The 22,608-nt window shown below is 36.9% G+C and overlaps 1 protein-coding gene across 1 annotated transcript in view; it reads left to right on the forward strand.

Annotated features, from left to right (window-relative positions):
- The window catches only part of GPR158 (G protein-coupled receptor 158), a 446,391-nt gene that overhangs the window by 366,515 nt on the left and 57,268 nt on the right, over window positions 1-22,608 (forward strand). Inside the window, exon 6 of the mRNA XM_069086327.1 lies at window positions 5,291-5,400. Within this exon, the coding sequence (XP_068942428.1) occupies window positions 5,291-5,400 (110 nt within the window). The remainder of the gene's footprint in view (window positions 1-5,290; window positions 5,401-22,608) is intronic.

Here is a 22,608-nt window from a genome sequence, read left to right on the forward strand (position 1 = left end):
TTTTCTTCTACTATCTCCTCCTACTCACTTCTCCCACTCATTTCTCCTCCTGGTCATTCCCTCCTTTATCCTCCCACTTATTTTTCCTTCTTTCTTTTCATTCTTATCTTCTCTATTACTCCTCACATCTCATTTAACTCTTTGCAAAGCTTCACAAAGTTGTCCTCTCATTCAATGCAATGGGTCTGAAAGACAAATAATTTTTTTTTCTTTCCCCTGAAAGCTACTTCTGTGGCCTCAACCTGTCAGTGAGCCTACATAAGCTTAACAGTAAGATCCTCATGGTATGATCCAAAATAGTAACCCCTTAAATACAAGGTATCTATACAAATAGCTTTCTCTTTATTGAAATAACTAAAATCTAGGTTATTTCTTAAGAAATACTTATGGGGGTCACATCATTGTGAAAGGCATTAGAGGGAATACAAAGAAGGCTAAGGTACAGTTCAGTCTTGCCCTCTAGGAGCTTATGGAATGATAACAATAGCATGGTCACAGACACTCACTAGCTGTGTGACCCTGGGCAAGTCACTCAACCTCTGTTTGCCTTAAGTTGCTGGAGAAGGAAATGGCAAAACACTCCAGTATCTTTGCCAAGAAAGTCCCACAGACAGTACAGCTCATGGGGGTCAAAAAAAATCACACAACTGAATAACTCAACAACAACATTATGTAATAATGTTATAGTGGATATTTATCAAAGTAATTGATATATGATTAACATAAAATATAACAAAATATGCTAAAATGCAATATAATATGATACAGCATAGTGTAGTATAATATGATTAGTATAATGTAAAGTAATATATAAGTAAAACATTGCACGGATTAATATAAGATACTGCATAGATTTATATATTATGCAATATGTTAATATATTATCATATCACTGAGTATTTATAGAGCACTTTAAGGTTTATAAAACACTTCACATGTGTTACCTTATTGGATCCTCACAACACTCCTGAGAGATAATTGCCATTATTATTCCCACTTCACAAATTAAGGAACTGAGGCTGAAAGAGGAATACACAAAGGCAACTTTGGGCAGGTGCTTAATAAATGCTTGTTAAAGGAGTGATTGTCCGTTTCTTATGCCTAAAGCCCAGTCTTTTATCTTTTGTGAGCTCTACCTACAGGTTTCCAAGTCTTTCTCCTCTTTCCTTGTAGATTTAATTCTGGGATTAACGTCAACATCTCTGATAGACTATCTCTAGATAAATCAAGGGAAAATAATATTGAATGTCATTCATGGAGTGTCCTAGACTCAAGGGAATAGCTTCACCTGTAAATAACTTTTTGTTATTGTTCAGTCATTTTAGTTATGTCTGACTCTTTATGATCCCGTTTGTAATTTCCCTGGCAAAGATATTTGCTTCTCCAGTTTATTTTACAGATGAGGAAACTGAGGTAAACAAGGTTAAGTGATTTGCCCAGGTTTACACAGCTAATAAGTGTCTGAGGCCAAATTTAAACTCAGGAAGATGAGTCTTCCTGACTTTTGTGGAACGCTCTATCCACCGTGCCACTTAGCTGTCCATAAAATGCTAGTGTCACACACATACACACCCTTTCCTGATAAATATCCCATGTACATATTTCCCATAAGGCAGCTGGCCAGTGGCAGGCCTGGAGTCAGGAAAACTCATCTTCATGAGTTCAAATTTGGCCTCAGACACTAGCTATGTGGCTCTGGGCAAGTCATTTCACCCTGTTTTCCTCAGTTTTCTCATTTGTAAAATGAACTGGAGAAGGAAATGGCCAATCACTCCAGTATCTTTGCCAAGAAAACTCCAAATGGGGTCCCAAAAATTAAGCACAACTTAAAAATGACTCTACAAAAAAAAATTCCACAATTCTGTTTCACTTATCTTAATATACTTGATCATGCTATTAAAACAATTCAAAAATAATTGTCAGCCCATTAGTAGAAAGAGTGTATTTTCTGCTTGCCAACTTTTAGACCGTTCTGCTGAGGATTCAAGCAAGGATTCAAACACTGGCCACTCAGAGCATTGCTATTAAACTAATCAGGGTCTTTTGCTCAACATTAACCAAGGAACATTTATTGGACACTGACTGCTTGGTGGATACAGTATTATGTACAGTAAGGACACTCAATGAAGATGAAGGTACTGTTCTTGTCTCCAAAGCACTATCAGACTAGTTGGGAGACATGACCTACCCGGTATAAAAAATTATCTAGGGAATACTTGCAAAGCAACAAAAAAGTATAGGGAGGGTTCTTTCTATTCTCAAACTGTATGTAAATAGCTTGAGGGCAAACTAAGTAGACAGGGATCAGTTTAGGTTTAATCATGAAAGGCTTCCTAGGGATGGCAAGTCTTGAACCATTATGAAGTAATGAATAAATATTGGGAGAGCTAGCTAGCAGGAGATCTTCCAGATATAGCAAACCATAGAGATGGGACCAAACCTCCCTGTGTACAGAGTGGTTTTCCTATGGGTCTTATTGAGAAGTAATTGCTAAAAGTATAAGTATCTGAACAAGAGTGGAGGGTAGGGTACATTTTTGCTCATCAAAAAGCAATTAAAAGTAGAGAGGTGAGAGCTCCTACAAATGTGGAGTGTTACATTTCAGATGAGATAACTGCATTGTTAAATTTGCTTGTTTTATTTCTGTAACAAGGCTGTCCCTCCATATATAGCATGAGATACCATGTAGTGTTTGCAGGCACAGCTTCAACCAATACAGAGATCTCTTTCCTCCAAGGGAGACAGATTCTTGCTAGGGAAAGAAGCCAAAGTTGGGGCCAGAGAGGCTGGCCACTCTGGACTCATCAGAGAGAAGGTAGTGGGATAGAATTATATCTCTTTGCTCCTTTAAATATTATTCATCTAAGCAATATAATTTTAAGGTTCAAGCTAACTATTAATTACTGTTTATTAATGGGAAAGGGAGAACCCCAAGCTCTATATCCAAGGCTTGACTTCCTTCCCATCAAATAACTGTTTCTCCATGGATACACATTGTGAATAATAACATCCAGTATTTTTACCCATATCTATTTATATGTCCAAGTCAATAGCAAAAAGAGAAATCAGAGAATGCATGTATATAAGAATACATATGTCTATGTGTGTATATATATATATATATATGTATATATGTATGTATATACTTTAGACAATACAGAGTGAAAGAGCTCTCCCTTTGGGAGCAAGGTATATCAACTTAACCAAGAGAGTCCCAGTTCTCACCCAAAGGGGAAATTCCCTGAAGTCTTTAGCATAACAAGCTGGAGATAAGAACAGAGTAGAGATTTTCAGCTCCTCTCAGGTTGCCTTCTTCCCAAAGGTTAGAATTGTCCATCTTCTCTCTTCAACCTGGAAGCCAGAAGAACCTGAAGAAACTGAAGAGACCAAAGAACCCAAAGAAATCTCTCCTCCCTTCCACTCTACTCAGCCCTTCCCATGGGCATGGGACATGGATCTCCACCAGTGTGGACAGTTCCATACTAGTGTGTATCAGGACTTGGATCACACATTGTCACAAGAGAACTCTTATAGAATGAGGGTAATCTGTAGAGGTTTGTAAAGTAATTTTTTTTAAAAAGTAATTTATAAAAGGAACCTGGGTGGGAAGAGTGGTAGAAACATGCTAAGAAACTAAAATATGAAGAAAAGAAATTTCTGTCTTTTAAACATCCTCTCTGCTAAAGCACTACTAAAATGTTTTTTAATTAAAAGAAAACTTGTCTTTTAAGCATTTTTTTTTTAAAAGTAGGCAAGAGGTATGGAATCTATATCGATTCAGGCAGATTGGCAATTCCTCTGCAGTTTATAATATTACAGAATTGCTTAGGACACTAAGTGGTTAAGTGACTTTTTTATGGTCACAGAACTAGTATATTTCAGAGGAAAGATTTGAATTTAGCTCCTTCTGACTTTAGGGCTGATGTTTTATCTTCTTTCCTATCATTTGCATAAAGACACAACATGTCGGTTATTATACAGGTAAATACAGATAGATATAGACATAGATATAAACATAGACATAGATATAAATATAGATATTATACAAATGTAGATATAGATATAAACACATCTTTATCTAGATAGATAGATAGAAATTATTCCTTGGTATAATTTCCTTAAGTTTCCTAACTCTGTGACCGCTTAGCTATTTTGGGGACATTTTGTACATATTGCACACAGTACCCTTTAGTCAGTCAACAACTTTTATGTTGCTTTATATGTTTTTCCTAGATAATGTATATATATATATGTGTGTGTGTGTATATATATATATATATATATATATATATATATATAAAATTTGTCTTCCCAATTAGATTGAAATCACTTTGAAGAGAAGAACTATACCTTCAACTTAATTTGTGTCTCTTATAACACCTTTCATGGGTCTGATAATAAATTCTAAATCTGTTGTCTAAGTAAGTCCCAGACAACCTGAAAATGGCTCTTCACAATGTGGTCATGACAAATCTCAAAAATCCTTTACCAAGTTATAGAGATGTTATGATCTGTTGTTATTTGGTGTATGATGTACCCAAATTGATAAAGCTATAAATCCTTGAGCACTGAATTATAGACCCTAGTACAGTGGTAGGCATATAACGATCTCTCTATTTCTGTTTCTTTTCTGTCTCTCTCTCCCACTCTGTATGTATGTTCACAGCCATGCAGATGATAATAACTATAGCTGATGCCTATATCATATTTTAGGGATCAAAAGAACTTTATACAACATTATCTCATTTCATCATCATGATTACCCTGTGAGGTAATAAAGCAAGCAGGCAATAAGCATTTATTAAATGCCAAATTCATTCCAGATACTAGAATTATTATTGTTGTTGTTATTGTTATTATTCCCACTTTGCAGATGAGAAAACTGAGCCTTAGAAAGGTTAAGTGACTTGTCCCTAGACTCACAAATAATAAAAGTAAAAGGCAGGATTTGAACATGAATCTCTCCAGACTCAAGGTCTAGTTCAAGTCTAATGGTCCTTCTACTCTACTGCTTCAGAAAATTGCTAAACTAGGGGCTTAGATGTGAACTGATGGGCAACAAGGAACCATTGCAGCTTCTTGAACAAGGGAGTGAATGATTAAAATGATGCATGAAGGAGATTATCTTGGTAGCTGCATGTAATATTTGACCTTAAAGTACTATTGATTTTAATTACTGAATTTTGTCTAATATGTTGTGGCTAGTTGATTCTGTGTCCAGACGATCAGCTTTTTTTTCCCAACACAAATTGATCTTGAAGGTCTGTTTCTTTCTCTCTTTACCCTATAGGTTATCATTTTATATTTTGAGCCAAGCACATTTCGCTGCATCCTTCTAAGATGGGTTCGTCTTCTGGGCTTTGCTACTGTTTATGGAACTGTGACTCTCAAACTTCACAGGTATTTCAAATTTTCTTACTTTTCAGTACTGTGGGAGGATCCCAGTGCATTATTCGATATGGATTGGAAAGCTGATTTTGTCAAATAAATATTATAGCTTCACAAATTTAAACAATTAAACTTGATTTTGTTTTCATTCAAATCACTATCTTTTCTTTAAGCTTTTCTAATGAAAATAACAACAGAATATAGCAATAATCATCTCCCAAGACAGGACTTTTGGTGTGGATATTTACTAAAATGATGCATCTATAATTAAGATATGAGATACTACAGTCATCTATTCCAGTCCCCTTGTTTTACAGATTAGGAAGCTGGGGAACAGAAACAGTAATTGGCTTGGCCAGAGTCACATAGGTCATAAGCGTCAGAGTTAGAATTAAAGCCCTTGTACTCTCTAAATTCTGAACTCTTTCCTTTGTATTGTGCTATATTGCTGAACTAGGAAAGAAGTGTGAGAGCTCATACAAAGGCAGATTCATAACTGGTGGTTTTTGTTTTGTTTTGTTTTTTACCAAAAGCAAAACCACTTCAAGCGGAGGGATGGTAGTAGTTCAGGGGTAAGTCCAATCATGAGTGCTAGGAAAGGGGGAAGTCTAGTCTTTGTCCTCATCGGGAATTAGAGAAAGGTATGGCTTTGATTGTGTGTGGGCAGATGACAGTACAATGAGATGCAGTAACTCTGGTCACTGTAAGGGGGATTTCATCAACCTGAGACAAAACTCTATGCACCTTGAGCCAATTTCACCTCTGTACAAGCTAATCTAGGTAATACGAAAATGTATTCTTCAAGTTCGAAAAAGCAATTTTTTTTACACTTGAAGAACACACAAACTCATTTACACTGACTGATTTTTTAAAACAAGGTAAAAAGAACATTTAAATTTATACTCTTCATAGACTTTTGGATTAGTGTTTTCACCTTGATCACTTTTAGTAAAGATAAAATTCTAAAAAATGCTTGCCTAGGTTAGATCTTTTATTCTTTTCTGCTAAGAATATGCAGTGAAATTATAGAAGCCGTGTGACCAAAGCAACAGCATTCTGCAAAAGGATTCAGTGATTTGTGCACTCCTCGAGGAGAGGAGCTGGCTTTTCTTCTTTCTGTATCCCTAGCACTTAGCATTGTTCTTGATACACAGCAGATGGTAAATGTTTGATGACTGACTGATCTGTTGAAGATGTATCTAAGTTCAAACTACTGCATTTCATATATGCTTTCATTCTTCTTCACATATCATATTGTTCTACTTTGGAACTCATATAATTATTAGAAATCATTTCCTTGCATTGAGCCAAAATCTGCCCCTTCAAATTTTCTTCTTGTTCTACGTTTGCTGGCCAGTCAGTGAAGTTTAAATCCTTTTACACATGACATCTCTTCAAATACTGGGGGCCGTCTTGCCCTCCTCTTTTATTTTTTACATTTTGCTTTCTTAGCATCATTAGTTCCTTTCACCAATCACAGAAGGACATTATCTCTAGTCATCTAATGAATCCTGGCCACCTTCCTTTCCAGGTTATCAGTAGTAGATACAATGAATTTGGCATCTCATCAGTGTGGTTTCATTCCAACTATGGCAATCTAATCATTAACCATCCATGACTGCTCATGCTATGAGGCAGCTCTGGTTCGTTTCCCTGAGTGTGCTAAAGCTGTTCTACGTATGTGTTGGGAGGCCACCATAGAAATATGGCATTTGGGAATGCTCTTACCTTTCCTCACCAAACTCAGTTTGTTTCAAATATCAATCCTATTCTTTCAGGACATTACCATACTTTTATATTTATCCTTGAACATTAGATCTTGTTTCCATCTTCTGTGCTTATCTTTACAATGAGTTATTTGATGGAGACTATGAAAAGACTACCACTATTCCTATAGAAAAATCTTGAATGTCAGTATTTTAAATTTTGAATGTTGATGTTTTCTTCCATTTTGATTTGAACTAATGCATTTCTATGATAGTTCAATAAGTTATTTAAATATGGTCCATGTAACAGTTCATCCTAGATTTAAGAATATACACATATATTTGTATGTATATATACCTATACATATACAAACACATATGCATACATACACACATCATCCCTCCTTATGATTAGTATAGTTTTCTTTAAGAATAGCCAGAACTTATTTTGGGGTAGACATAATATTGGTCAAATCAATTAATCAATCAATAAACATTATTATAATATAATAAGAACCCTGAGAATATTGACCCTCCTACCTCTTTTTATATGTGAATTTAGTTACTAGGATTTGCTTCAGATTATTATTAGTGGTTTTCATTTCACCTAGCCTGACAATCATAATCCTATCTACTCCAGATCACCTTGTGCCCTTGGATTCTAGTTTGCCTCCCCATTCTTCCTTTTATTCCTTCTTCTCAATTCTTTAAAGGATTTTTGATATCCTGCCACTGAAAATTAAATTGTAATCATTCTGTAGTATGGGTGGTGAGCACACTAGAAACATAAAATAAGCATTTTCTGCTTGGGAAGAGAGTTTGGCCAATGGGGGACCTTATGGTGAGTATTAAAGAGAAAATGCTATCTAGAGACCTAGAAAGCTTTTTCCAAGGACAGTTTTTGCAGAACTTGAACAAAACCTTGTAAGCAATCTAATAAAACGTAATGCCATTTACCTTTCTCTCTCTCTGAGCTATATGATCATAGTTCTTTATACTAAGGATTAGAATTCTAAGCCCTTTTCAAGTGGGGAATCTGAATGAGCAAGTGAAGCTTGAAATGTTTCCCCTGTGGCAGTATGTCCTTTGGAAAACAGTACAGTGAAGAATTAGCCTTCTGAAGGCTTAAACAGAGCAGAAACCTAGCTTGATTTAATGAACTGAATTATTCTAAGTATTTCTTCCAAACCATATGGCTAGAGGACAGTATATTGACTTCTTTAATGCTACTTGGATTTGCTTAATTGCAAAACAATTCATTTGAGTTTGTAAACTTCACAATCAACAGGTGGTTTAGGTCAGACATGGTATCCAAAATGAGTAGGCTGCATAAAATTGCCTTCAGTCTATGTGCTTGTTTTCATTTTTACTTTTTCCCAAAAGGAACTACTATTCCAATAAGTGAGTGAGTAAGTAAAGAGACAGGGCTAATACTGCTATTCTAAGTCTTCACTCTTGTTTATCTCTGAGAATAGGGATCATTGAAGTATTTTGTGGTAATCTTCACAATGAGGTCCTTTATTTATTAGTCCTTGTCTATAGGGGGTCTAGTGCAGAGCATTATAACATGTGAGAGAATAAAAACTTGGAAAAATACAGAAAAGAAGAAAAAATGAAAATGTTTCATGTTTGGCAATATGGCCATAGAGAAGGCTGGAGAAATTGAGCTATGGTTTATGAAGCATTTTATGTATATTATTCAAGACTTAGAGAAGGCTAGACTAAAAAAAATTTTAGAATTTCAGAGTTGGAAAGAACCTTATGTATGGTTATCTGGCTAAACTCATACCTAAAAAGGCATCCCCCTTGTTTCATTTGAACCTATAACACAAATATCTTTATTTTCAGGTGACATCTCTGAGATTTGGAAAGCCCAGATGACTTAGGCCCAAGATCATAGAGTTAGTGTCAATGAAGACATTTGATTTAGGTCCAGACCTTTTTTTTTCATATACTCAGTGAGCCAGTATATTATGGATTTTGCTAGTAAGGAACTTTCTTTTACTCCCTATTAATTATTTAAAAAAAAATTAGTATTTCATTTTCCCCTAATTATGTATAAAATCAATTTCAGCTTTCATTTAAAAAATTGAATTCTAAATTCTCTCCCTCTCTCCCCATACCCTGCTCACTGAGAAGGCAAGTAATTTGACATAGGTTATACATGTGTAGTCATGCAAAACATTTCCACATTAGTCATGTTGTAAAAGAAAACATAGACCAAAATAAAAACCCAAGAAAAATAAAGTAAAAATGTATGCTTTGATCTGTATTCAGACTCCATTAATTCTTTCTTTGCTCCCTATTAATTCTTTTTTTTTAAGCAATCAGGGTTAAGTAACTTGCTCAAGGTTACACGGCCAGTTATTTCTGGGTGTGGTGCTAAGTATCTGAGCCCGGATTTGAACCCCAGGTCATCCCGACACTGGAGCCGGTGCTCTTACTTGCTGAGCCACCTGGCTGCTCCCTCCCTATTAATTCTTGAAGAAAAGCAGATGATCTCCCAGGAGTAGTTTTTTCTGAGCTCTGAGTTAATTTCTCAGAAAACTTTTTAGGGAAAATCATATCATTTCATCTTCAAAATTAATAGGAAAATTAAATGATGTTACTTAGAGAAGAAAAATGTCAACTACAAATATTCTTAATATAGATAATAATAGAAACTTATATTTCTTGCATAGCTTTTTGGGGTTTACAAAATACTTTCTCTGTGATATCCTGGTGGTTAGTATTTTATATACCCAAATTATAGATGAGAAAACTAAGACTGAGAGAGATGAAACAACTTGTCTGTAATCATGCAGCTAGTATCCAAACACAGGTTCAATACAGGTTGAACCCTAGGTAATAAGGCAGATTTAAAGTGCTACCTAGTACTTAGAAATTTCAGATCTTGGAAGTACAATGAATGAGTGGCTTATAATGGTATCCCCACTTAGAGAGAAAAAAAATGCTCTAAAAACAGAGTGGGGTTGGGGTCTCAGCTTTGCCCTAGGAAAGGTTACTTTTCCCTCTATGGTTCCTAGAGTTGTTTGATGCCCTTATTACTTTAACATAGAGACATGGGGAAATGCAACAGCAGAGTCAACTACAAGTATTTATGAGAAATAAGATTAGATCAGTCAGATGCAATTTTTTTTTAATCACGCAATTGGGATTAAGTAACTTGCTCAAGGTTACACGTGTGGGTGTTAAGTATCTGAGGCTGGAACCGATCCCAGGTCTCCTGACTCTGGGGCCGGTGCTCTTACTCACTGTGTCACCTGGCTGCCCCAGATGCAACTTTAATAGAATAAAAGTGCATGGTTAGAAACAAGAGCCATTGGATCCATCTAAAGTAAGGTAATTTGGGGAAAGGGTAAGCACCACTAGTTTTTCGTGTCTGCTTTTCTGTGATTTAAAAACAGACAAATCACAGTCATGTATGTGTGTGTGTGTGTGTGTGTGTATTCCCTTGTGCTTCGAGAATTCATTTTATCTGATTTCAATTGGATGCTTTCGTTTGAAGAAGGGAAAGCAGCAGAGTACCATTTGTACCAGCAAAGGTACCTTTCTTAATCAAGGATGGGATTTCATTGACTAGGTTCAGAAGCCTCATCAGTTTACACAGGTTATTTTCCCACTTTTCACTTTGGCAATCTATATTTCTGTCACATCTCCTCTCCTCTAAGCCAAGAAGTCTTCCCAATCGATAAATCCAAAGACTTCTATACAATACCCAATGGAAAAGTCACAAAAACAAGAAATGGCTGAGAGTCTCTTGGGTTGGCCCTATTCCCATAGTAAGGAGCAACCACTATTTAATAATTCAGTATGCTTCTATTAAACCTGAAGTTGTTATTTTCTCCATGGTAAGGGAAGAGTGCAGGATATGTGGAGCCAATGACCATAAATTAGGGGAAGGTTGGAATTCAGGATTCACATAAAATAATGAACTTTTTCTATTTATAAACATAAATATATTTAAATAAAAAATAATCTAAAATAGTGGTCAACAAGGAGGCAGTTGATGTTACAGTGGATAGAGATTTGGGTCTGGAATAAGGAAGACCTGATTTCAAATCTGGCCTCAGAAACTTAGTAACTGTATGATCATGGGCAAATAATTTAACTTCTGTTTGCCTCAATTATCTCAACTGTAGAATAAGGACAATAAAAAATCTACCTCATAAGGTTGTTTTGAGGATTAAATGATATATAATGTACTTAAAGAAAGAAAAAAAGCATTTAGCAGAGTGACTGGCACATAGTAGATATTATATGAATGTTTATTCCCTTTCCTTCTCTCTTTAACTCATGATTTTCCCTTGCAAATGTGGGGAGGCCCTGTGAGCTGAGTGTGGTAGGACAAAGAATTATAAAGTTGGAGCTGGCAGGGACCTTAGAGGTGACATTGCATGATCACATTTAAATTGATGAAAAAACTGAGATCAGAAAGATTGTTTATATGGTAGAATTTCTCATTAGAAACTCAAAAGTCAGATTGAGAATTCCTTTGCCATTTGTAGTTTTGAAAGAGCTGCCCGAGGGACAGGTTAAGTGATTTGCCAATGTCACCAAAATCAAATAATAATGGTTAGGATAAGAATAGCTAACATTTATATAATATCTCTTATGTCCCAGGCACTATGCTAAGCAATTCACAATTGATCCTCTCAACAATCCTGAGAGGTAGGTGGTATCATTATCTCCATTCTATTGAAGAGGAAAATGAGGTTAAGTGATTAGGCCAGGGCCACATACCATGTTTCCCCAATAATAAGAACTATCCCAAAAATAAGCCCTCCCCTTACTGTGTAAGATTCCTCTAAAATAAGCCCTCCCCCCAAAATAAGCCCTATTGAGATTGCTACTGTAGTGAAGGTGATCTCTGCGCTACACGCTACATTACGGTACCCTTGGTATGCACCGTCCCCCCCCCCCCCGGGAAACACATGCCGCGCTCCGAGCTGCATCCAATCAGAGCTGCAGCAGTGAGCGCGTCATCCTGTTCTTTATTGAATTCATTATTGAATAAAGGTACATTTTTTTGTTCACATTTACCTGTTTATTAAAATTGCTGTCAATATTCATTAAAATAAGACCTCCCCTGAAAATAAGCCCTCTGGTGTTTTTCTGTCCAAAAAAATTAATAAGACAGTGTCTTATTATTGGGGAAGCACGGTAGCTGGCAAGTGTCTGAGACAGGATTTGGATTCAGGTCTTCCTAACTTTGGGCCCAAACCTTTCATCCACTTAAAGGTTATTACACGCTGAAGAAGGACAAATGTTATCTTAGTTTTCAAACTATTAGCCAGTGATCTTGAATTCTATTCCTGGTAAAATTCTAAAGGGTATTGCTAAGAGGATGGTTCATGAGCATGAGAAAAAGGAAGAAGTGGTCCCAAAGACCACTTTGGGAAAGGTTTCCTCAAGAAAAGGTCATACTGAACCAGAGCCATTTTCCCTTTTTACAGGGTAGCTATAGGGCCAGCATGGTATAGTATGGAGAGTCACTCTCACAGTCAGGAAACCCTGGGTTCAAATTTTACCTCTGGCACTTGCTGGCTTGAACCCTAGGCAAGTGCCTTAGCTTCTTAATGCATAGGCAGTTTTCTAAGACTAAGTTGCTTTTCTGGTATTGTTGCACTTATGAAGGCAGTTGATTCACCAGGATCATTTTACACCAATGAAATCATAGAGCTGGACCCAATCTTATCTCCCTTTTCCTTCCTCCTATGCACACAAACAAAGCCAAACAAATCGAAACAAAACCCTAGACTGGTAGATGTGTTATGGGCATGGTATACTTGGATTTTAGAAAAGCATATGATAAAAATCACCTGCTGTACTTGTGGATTACATGGAATAATGATAGTACAATTGAATGAATTTGAATCTAGTTGAAGGAATGATCCCAAAGAGTCATTATTATTCAGCCAGTATTGACTTGGAGACTGTGGTGGAATGCCCCAGTGATCTGTGTCACCCTGTACTTGTTCAGGTTTTTTTAGATCAATGAATAAATATAGATAGAATGATTGTTAGATCTGTAACTGACTGGAAATGAAGAGGGATAGCTAATATATTGGATGGCAGAGTCAGAATCTAGAAAAAATCTCAGCAGACTAAAACAGTAGACTGAATTAAAAAAATAAAAGATTAGATTTAACATGAATGCATAATAAATACAAATATATGAACACATCTACATTTTGGTTCTAAAAATCAGCTTTCCTTGTGGCACAGCACAGTGCCATGGAAATAAAAGCCCTGGATTGAGAGTCAAAAGGCTTGAATTCAAGTCTCATTACTGCTGCTTCATTTCTTTGTGACTCAAAACATGTCCTAAAACTTCTCTGTACCTTAGTTTCCTCATCTATACATTAAATGGGGTTGGACTTGAAAACCTGTAAGTTCCCATCTAACATAAATCTGTGATCCAGTCTGTGAACTACAAAATTGGGCAGATGTGACTAGACAACAATGTGGCTGCATCTTTATTCAGAGACTTTAGTAGACAATACATTCAATATTTTAGCAGTATGAGCTGGCAGGCAAAAAAGCTGATGCCATCTTCATTTGCATTGGGAGAGGCATCTAGAATAAAAGGATTGTCATTTCTGTTATGCTCTGCTGTTGTCAGTGCCCCCTATATGGTGTTTATTTCTATGCCCCATATTTTAGGAAGAGCATTAACATTCTAATGCATGTCCAAAAGAGGGTAGCTAGGATGGAGAGAAGACTGGAAGACTTGCCATATTGATTTACAGAACTTGGGGTATTTACCCTAGAGAAGAGATTTGAAATCTTCTCTTACCATGTTCCCTCTCTTTGATGACTTGTCACATGGAAAGATGGCCATGTTTTTTTCTGCTTGGCCCTCAGGAGCAATGAGAAGATGCTGCAGAGGAGAGGTGGATCAATCATCTAGTGAAAGTTAGAGATAACAGGACAGATAGTCCGGGAACTGTCCCAGGACCTGTGTAATGTTAAAAGACCTAAGGGAAGGATTTGAGAATACCAGCTGAACCTCCAATAAAAGATTTAAGGAAGAGCAGGATTATACAGTAGAGGTGGGTTGGGATCTGTACCCCTTAACACTCATGGTATTGACAGCAGAGATCCTTTGAATTCTTAAGATATATGTATGCGTACATCTCTATCTAATGCTAACAGAATAAGCATTCCTAGCAGTGAGATTCCAAGAAGTAAAGGAGAATTGACTGACTCTCTGGTGACATTTCTATATTCTTTCAAAGTAAAGCTCATAATCACCACCAAGAAACACATATATTTCTGGAAGTATGGATTTTTCTCTCTGGAAACTTATGAATATGAATTAAATTAGAGATTAATAGATACTCCTATGTTAGCACTAAATTCTCTCTCTCTCTTTTTTTTTTAAGCAATCGGGGTTAAGTAACTTGCTCAAGGTTACACGGCCAGTTATTATTTCTGGGTGTGGTACTGAGTATCTGAGCCCAGATTTGATCCAGGTCATCCCGACACTGGAGCTGGTTCTCTTACTCACTGAGCCACCTGGCCGCCCCTAGCACTAAATTCTCAAAGCAAATTCGTTCATTTTCTTTTTGTACAAATTTCTCTTCTTGAGGTTAATTATTTGCTTGTTTAAATAAAGTCCTCTGACTTGATCAGAGATATTACTTTATGAAAAAAATTATCGAGGAATAGAAGTACATATATAAATGGCAACTGATTTTCATTTAACATGTACAAAATCATAAGGTTAGCAGTGAAAGTAACAAGGAACTTCTCATTTAAGTAATGTTCCTTGGAAGCAGAAGTATAAACACAAAACAGTTCGTTTCCTATTCTTGATAGACTGTTTTAAGTTATATCATTATGATATATTGCTTTCAGATATTTCCTATATGTATTTGCTTTCAATGACTTCCTTATGCTGAAAAATTCATTTTTTGTTGCTTTGTCTTCTCATTTACTTGCTCCAATTTTTATGTATAGGGCCCAGGAACTTTTGCCTTAGGAGCAGAAAATCAGAACAAAAGTTGGGACCCAAGGGGAGGTTGTCACTTTCCCTAAGTCACATAAGTAGTAAGTAATAGAGCTACGATTTGAACCAAGGTATCTTGGGATTTTAAACCCTTTTTTGGACACAATCAGGTTTAAGTGACTTGCCCAGGGTCACACAGTTAGTGTCTGAGGCTAGATTTAAACTCAGGTCCTCCAGACTCCAGGTTGGGTGCTCTCTCTACTGTACCACCTAGCTGCCCTGTTAAATCTCATACTTTTAATGTTATATTAAGGCAGGGACAGAGTCACAATCTTTGTCCTGATTTTATGCTACTAATGCAAAAAGTCCCTATGCCTTGTACATTAAAATGAGGCAAAAAGGGAGATAAATGTGATCAGAAAGAAAAAGACATAGATATGGGTTTCTTCACCTTTGAAAGCACCTGGCACCAAAATGAGTTAAGCAATTTCCTGGAGTGCATATTAGCACCATCTGGTTTCTGGTTATGACTCAGGAGAGTAAAAAATCAATAAAAAAGTATTTATTAAGCACCTACCATGTAACAAACCCTGTGCTAGGCAATGGGAATACCAGATACAAAGACTAAAATGATTCCTTCCCTCAAGGATCATACATTCCAATTAGGCCATATTATTAGATGGTCATTCTTCTAATGAACCATCAGCTTACCTTTACCTAGTTATTCTACTAGAGTTTATTATAACACATTTAAACTAGAGAAAAATGTGCAAAACAGGGTTCTCTGGTTGACCTTTAGAAGACAAAGTTCAAACATCATTTTTCTTTTTCACATGTCCAAAGAAGTTGGGTTTGTGGTTTACAAACCAGTATTTCTTCTGTTCTCCAGGGTCTTCTCTTATCATGTAAGTAATGAAGTATTCATTATGGGAGTTAAGTATCATTGTTGGAAAGTGCGCTTGGGCTTTATGTGACATCTGTGACAGATCCCAATTTGCTAGACATAAAGCACACTGGACAGCACCACCAACCATTTCTCAAAATCTCTTTGCTTCACCTGTAGCTCAGTTTCTGTAGCATCACAGTATCCCAAAGGGCATTCTGGATGATGTTAATTGTGCTCTAATTTTTGTTGTTGACATTTTCAGAATGACTTTCATAATTGGTAGAAAAATAAGACTACAAAGGAAAGCCCTATTGTTTTTCAACATCTTAGTGATGTCACATGTTTCTTCTAAAAACTCAGCAGAAAAGAAAATTTGAAGTTCTTAAGAATGATAAAATCATAATATGACCCAACTTCAAGGGACTATAAGGACAATATAATCCAGTCCCCTCATTTTATAGGTGATAAAATTAATGCTGAGAGAAGTGGTCACTTGTCAATAAAAATCCAGCTCCTTAGTGGTAGAACAAATACAAGAACTCTTTATTTTTGTACATCCTAGGGCCTTAAGCTATAATCCATCTCTCAGGATGAGGGGCTATGCCCTGTACATTATGAATCAATCTTCCAAGAGGACCCTAACTAGGTACAAATGTCCTATGACATATATTACAGTGAAGTGCATATCACCTTCCCCTACACAGCTCAGAGGTGTCTGCCATAGAAACAGGGTAATCTGGAGTCAGAGTATGGGGACATCATGGATGGAGATGAATTTTTCCTCAAAGTGGCTGATATTTGTGCCTTTAGGTCATAAATGTCCCCTAGGGATCTATTACCTTATGGGAAGGTGGAGGAGTTGGGAGCTTGTACAACCACAGGAAGTCAGAGGGTAGAAGGAGGCAGAAAAGGTAGTCTTGGGAGATAACAGTTAATGTAGTGGGGTAGAAAATCATACTGACTATACCCAGGCCCATAATGGAAGATCTAGGTTTGTTAGAAGCTCCCAGGTTTTACTCTGTGCTGACACAAACATTTATGCCATAGTGAATCATAAGTGTATAATTGTAGTAGAAGTAGCAGGAGTATTGATAGGGATTCTAATTATTGTTTCCCAAAAGCATTCCGTGTCAAAAATGCCAGTTGTCATTAGAATGGGTACTGGACAAAACCAGAATACTTGCTTTGGAGATGGCTAGGAGAATTAGTGGATGAGAGTGCTGGGCTTGGAGTCAGAAAGACCTGAGGGTTTTTTTTTAATTCTTGCTTCTTCTTTTCCAGGAATTCTAGTTGAGTATGTGCCCAAGATGTATTTTTCTAGGAAGCATTGCTTCTAGATGTTTTGGAGTCATTCTCTTCTTCTGTATGTGTGTCTTGAGCCGTGCCATCCTTATAGCTCATTATCATATGATTACTTTTTAGTTTGCCCATTATTCCAGACTATTTCCAGACCTTGTATTTTATGTTAGGGATGGTCTCTGTGGCAGTTTTGAAGGGAAGGCCTAGGCTAGTCTTGTTGATGCCTTCTTGAGGTAGAGTGTTATGTTATTTTGGGATCTCAAGGACATACTAGGGACCTAAAAGGTTTCAGTGGTCCTAGAGGCTTCTGATTTAAGGGAAAACATGACTGCTATTCCCTTGATCTTAGTTCTGCAAGTTCCTAACCTGGATTTGGGTCTTTCTGCTATATTCTGCTCCCATCAGTAAGCTGGAAAGCCATATTGGTTCAAAGTGGTCAAATTATAGGCTTCCCTTTGGTATGGGTTCCCTATCTGGGTTATTCTTCTTCATGCTGGGCTGGATGCTGGAAGTTAGACCCCACTCTGAACTTGGGGATCTGAACCATATCACCACTGCTGACTAGCTGCTAAACATCCTCCTTTCTCTGTACAACAACCAGATCTCCCTCTCTGGGAAAAGGATACATTGCTGCACTGCACTGCCTGGAGGTCCCCTTCTTACTCTACTCAAAATCTGCAACCCAAATTTGGGGAGTGGGCAACAAAGCTGCCAGTTGACATTTGTCCCAATTTCAGTGCCAGGGTATGGGTCTAGGGATGCCAACATGAATCAGGGACCTCCTTTTGTGTTGGTACACAGCCTTTCCCTGGACACTGGAGTTCTCCACTCACCACATGTTTGTGCCTTGACCTGGCCCCAGTGTCTGTAGATTTCTTTGTCTGTTTCCCTATACTGATCTGGTCTTGAAAAAGAATTCACTGTGATTTTTTTCTGGATTTCTCCATCATGATTTAGTCTGGTACATTTTATAGATCAGTTGGGAGGAGATGTGGCTAGGAGCTCAGCTGCACTGCTTCCTCTACCCTACCATCTTGACTACACCTCAAATGACAAGTTTTCAAAGAAAAATTTAGGTACCATCCCTGACTTCCATCCGTTAAAATTATGCCGGGTTACATTCTTTCACAAATTATCTTTTAGTGCGCCTGTTAGAAACAGAATTTTGTCACCATTGGTTTTACCTGCTATGTAATTTAATAATATCCCTTAGAGGAAAATGCATGGCAAACAGTTCTCTGAAGACATGCCATGAAAAGAAGGCATGCCATACAGACACAGACATATCAGGTTGGGGAATACTCAGAGACTGCCCACCACTATAGCCATGCTTATTCATCATTAGAATCCTAATGACTTATTTTCTTCTCATGCTTATAGAATCAAAGAATAGTGGAACATTAGAACTGAAAAGGAATTGAATTAGGAGTTAGACTAGATAACTACCTATTTCCATTTAATATGATATATGCACATATATGCAGTAGATGATGCAGTGGAGAGAGTACCAGACCTGGAATCAACAGGACCTGAGTTCAAATCCCATATCAGATATTTAGTAGTTGTGTGACCCTGGGCAAGTCACTTAAACCCTGTTTGCCTCAGTTCCTATAAAGTGAATTGGAGAAGGGAATGCAAATTACTGCAATATCTTTGCCAGCAATGGAGTCACAAAGAGTCAGATAGGACTAATTGACTAAACAACAAATGCATATATATCATATGAATGTATATATCATATACATCTCAGTGTGTATATATGTACATACATACATACTTATATCTATCTATTATATACATGCATGCATGCACATATCTTCTTGGGGATCGACATCATTATATCTAAGATTTTTGCTACATGAACACAGACACAGATACATACACATATTAGATTTCTGAAAGAATCAAGGGTATAATATTAAGGTAATATGTTTGTCATATAGTAAGTTGCAGAGTTGGGACTAGAACCCAAGTCTTAATATTCTCAGTCTAGTGCTCTTTCCTAGAGACCATATTGCCGCTCACACTTGTTTGATGTCTACAATACATTGAATGTTAGTTTGACATGCAACAGTAGAATTCTCATTGTTATCCCTAGCATGGATGCAAAGGCCAAGGAACTATCCTGTATAATGCACCTTTCTGTGACTACTAATCTGATGGTATCTTTGAGAAGCCCAGATCTAACACCCTACTCCTGAAGAGCCGAAGTGGCATAGGAGAAAGAGCACTGGCTCAGAAGTCAGAGGAATGAGATTCAGATCTTGCCTCCAACCCTTGCTACCAGTGTGATGTTGGACATGTCCTTTACCTTCTCTGGAACTCAGTTTCCTAAACTTTAAAATGAAGAAGTTGGATTAGGAGGTCTCTATGGTCCCTTCAGTTTCTTCATCTTCCCAACTTTCCCCTGCTGTCTTCTCACCATTGCCCTCCTCTGCAACCATCTCTACCCCACTGAATATTTGGACTCTAGCCCTGGGCCCCCAGTTCTAGTAGGTGAACTTTTGTTTTTTTCTTGTCAGAGCTCAGGACTCCATGCCACTTCCTAGATGTCTCCTCTCAAAGGAGGACACCCATGTGGATATCTTTCTCCACTTTTGGGCTCTTCTTTATGCTAGGATAAGTAGTTTGGACTTTATTTTGAAAGTTTGGAAAAGGAAAAAGATTATTTTAGATTCAGACAAATTGTGAAATGTGGAATGGGAGTTGAGGGAACTTCTGATGAATTCTTCTGATTCAGTAAAGTAGGAGGTGAATACATTTACTTAGAGTCAAGGGGAAAGGATAAGAATGAGGTAAATGGAAAAGGTCCAGAACAATCCATGTGGAGAATGTAATAGGGAGTCAATAAGAGGACTGACTGCTGAGTAGCAGTGAGAGCCTGGCCAAGTTTAAGTAGATGTGCAATTTCTACAAAAAATTGAGTAGTTTGGGAAAAATATTAGAGAAAAGTGATAAAGGGAGTTATTTAGAGCTAGGGATTCACATAATAGAGAGATCAAGAAAAGAAAATCAGGTAGTCAGAGGTAAATGGAACCTAGAAGTAGGGTAATTGATTAATTGAATTGAGTAGGATCAAGTAATAGAATATAATAGTGAGGAAGAAGAGTAGGTTCATTGGGAGAGATAGCAGAGCAGATGATTGTTATCAGAGAAACTAATTTAAGAATTCTTTGAAGTAGAGCAGAATGCAAGACATTTGGGGTTAATTGACTTGCCCAAGGTCACACATCTATTTGTGTCAAGTGTCTGAGGATGAATTTGAACTCAGGTCCTTCTGACTTCAGGGCCAGTGCTCTATTCACTGCACCACCCAGCTACCCCTAAATAATTTTTTAAACAGTAGATAAAGCAAAAGTAAATGGGTTCTGAATGATGACATAAGAATCATATAGAGAGAGCTAGCAGATATTAAGACATTAGAGGTCATCTAGTTTAGCACTTCATTTTTTATAGATGGGGAAGCTAAGAAAGAAATCAAATGACTTTCACAAGGTCACAAGGATTGTAAATTGCAGAGCCAGGATTTAAACTAAAGTTCTCTGAATCCTAATAGGGAATTCTTTCTACTTTATCATATTATGAAACAAATAAGCTTTATTGAACAGACTTTTGACACCTATTTTAGTTATCTAATCTCAGATGGTAGCACAGTATATAACTTAGCAAGGTTATTGGCATCCCTAATTTCATTCTCTGTTGAATTTTTTTTGCCTCATGTGAACAAAGCATCTTATAAAAATGAAAATGGATTTCTTTTCCTCTACAAGATTAAGATTTATTTAGACTTATGAGCAAGAAAATTGTATTAGCAAAGAGGTAGGTCATGGCAGACCAGGTCCATTAACTGGTAAGAAAACACTTGCCTGAAGCCTACATGTTTTCAATTTTATAGCCCCATATGAAATAAATTTTGTTTGTGCTCATAGAAATAACCCATGCAACTATATCCTTAGGAGGGTCTAATGAGCTGATCCATACAATTGTTACTTGTTTCTGAGAACTCCAACTGGGTTCTATGATTCAGTTCTCATTAAATGTATTTCCCATTAGTACCTTTTTCCTGTGAAGGTAATCAGGGAAATGCAACATGAGTGATCTGGGGAGCCCCTATAAACTTCTGGACTGGGGTATCTACCAAGGAGCTGGGAATGTGTGCTTTGGTTTCTTCAGGAGAAACATATATACTGATTCAGTGCCCAAAGGAATGCTTTGGGATGATGCAGAAACCATTTATTGTTCCCTGATGACCATGTGACTGTGTCAAAGTTGATTGATGATTGAGTCAGAGTTTCTCAGTGAGTAAACTATAAAGGGAACTGAAGAGAATCAACTTTTTCCCTATCTCTTTTTGTCAGATTCTGGTTGCTTGGAATGCAATGCAAAATGAGTGATAAACTCTATCTAAGGCAGGGGTTCTTAACCTAGAATTCAAACATTTGAAAAACAAAAAGGTCTGCCATTTCAGCATAATTGGTTACCTTTATAACCCAAAGTATTTTGCTGTAGGCATTTAAAAACATTCTTCTGAGAAAGGGTCCATTGAATTAACAAGACTGTCAAAGGGGCCCATGACACACAAAAAAAGGTTAAGAAACCCCAATTGAGGACTGAATTCCAGCACAGAAGTATACTAAGGGAAATTTGGGAAGGAAGTTTAAGCATTCGAATCAAACTACAATCCGTGCATGATGTGCTGGTAGTAGCCTAAAAGCTGGCAAAACAGGATCTTCTTGAAATGAAGTGCTGAATGGCAGTGAGAGAGTATATACTCAACTCCATGGGAGAAATTCCAATACCTTAGATCAGTTGATTTTCCTTTATTCAACCCTATTATGTAAAATGAGGTAAAGATTATGTATGTATGTATAGATATTTATGTATATATGCATATAGATATGGGTTGTTTACAATTTTAATTAGAAAGCACTTAATGGCTTTTAAGATATAACTGATAGCCTAGAAAATTTAGGAACAACTATTCATTGTTTGAATAGTCTTGGTGAATTAAATAGGTCTTTCTAATTCCCTTGTTCTTGTACTCAAGCTGAATAGTGATTTCATGTTTCCAAAGAATGGGATTTGAGGTAAGATCCTGTTTGCTTTGGCCAGTGGCCAAGTAATTAAATGTACTGTTTTGGTGTAGCTAGGATTAAGTCATGAGGAGGTAACATTAAGTCATTCCTTAGAAATTTAAGTAGCTTTTTCCTTAATCACACCAGAAACATTCCAATTTAGACTAAAAATGCCAGTTAGGCAAGAAATTGGATAAAAATGCTTTCCCTGGTGGTCTTCATGGAGAATGGATGATTAACATCATTAAGTCTATCTATCTATCTATCTATCTATCTATCTATCTATCTATCTATCTATCT

Source organism: Petaurus breviceps, unplaced genomic scaffold (assembly GCF_028583685.1).
Source record: "Petaurus breviceps papuanus isolate PSGF00001 unplaced genomic scaffold, PetGlider_PUasm1.0 178, whole genome shotgun sequence".
In the NCBI taxonomy this organism is placed as follows: Eukaryota; Metazoa; Chordata; class Mammalia; order Diprotodontia; family Petauridae; genus Petaurus; species Petaurus breviceps.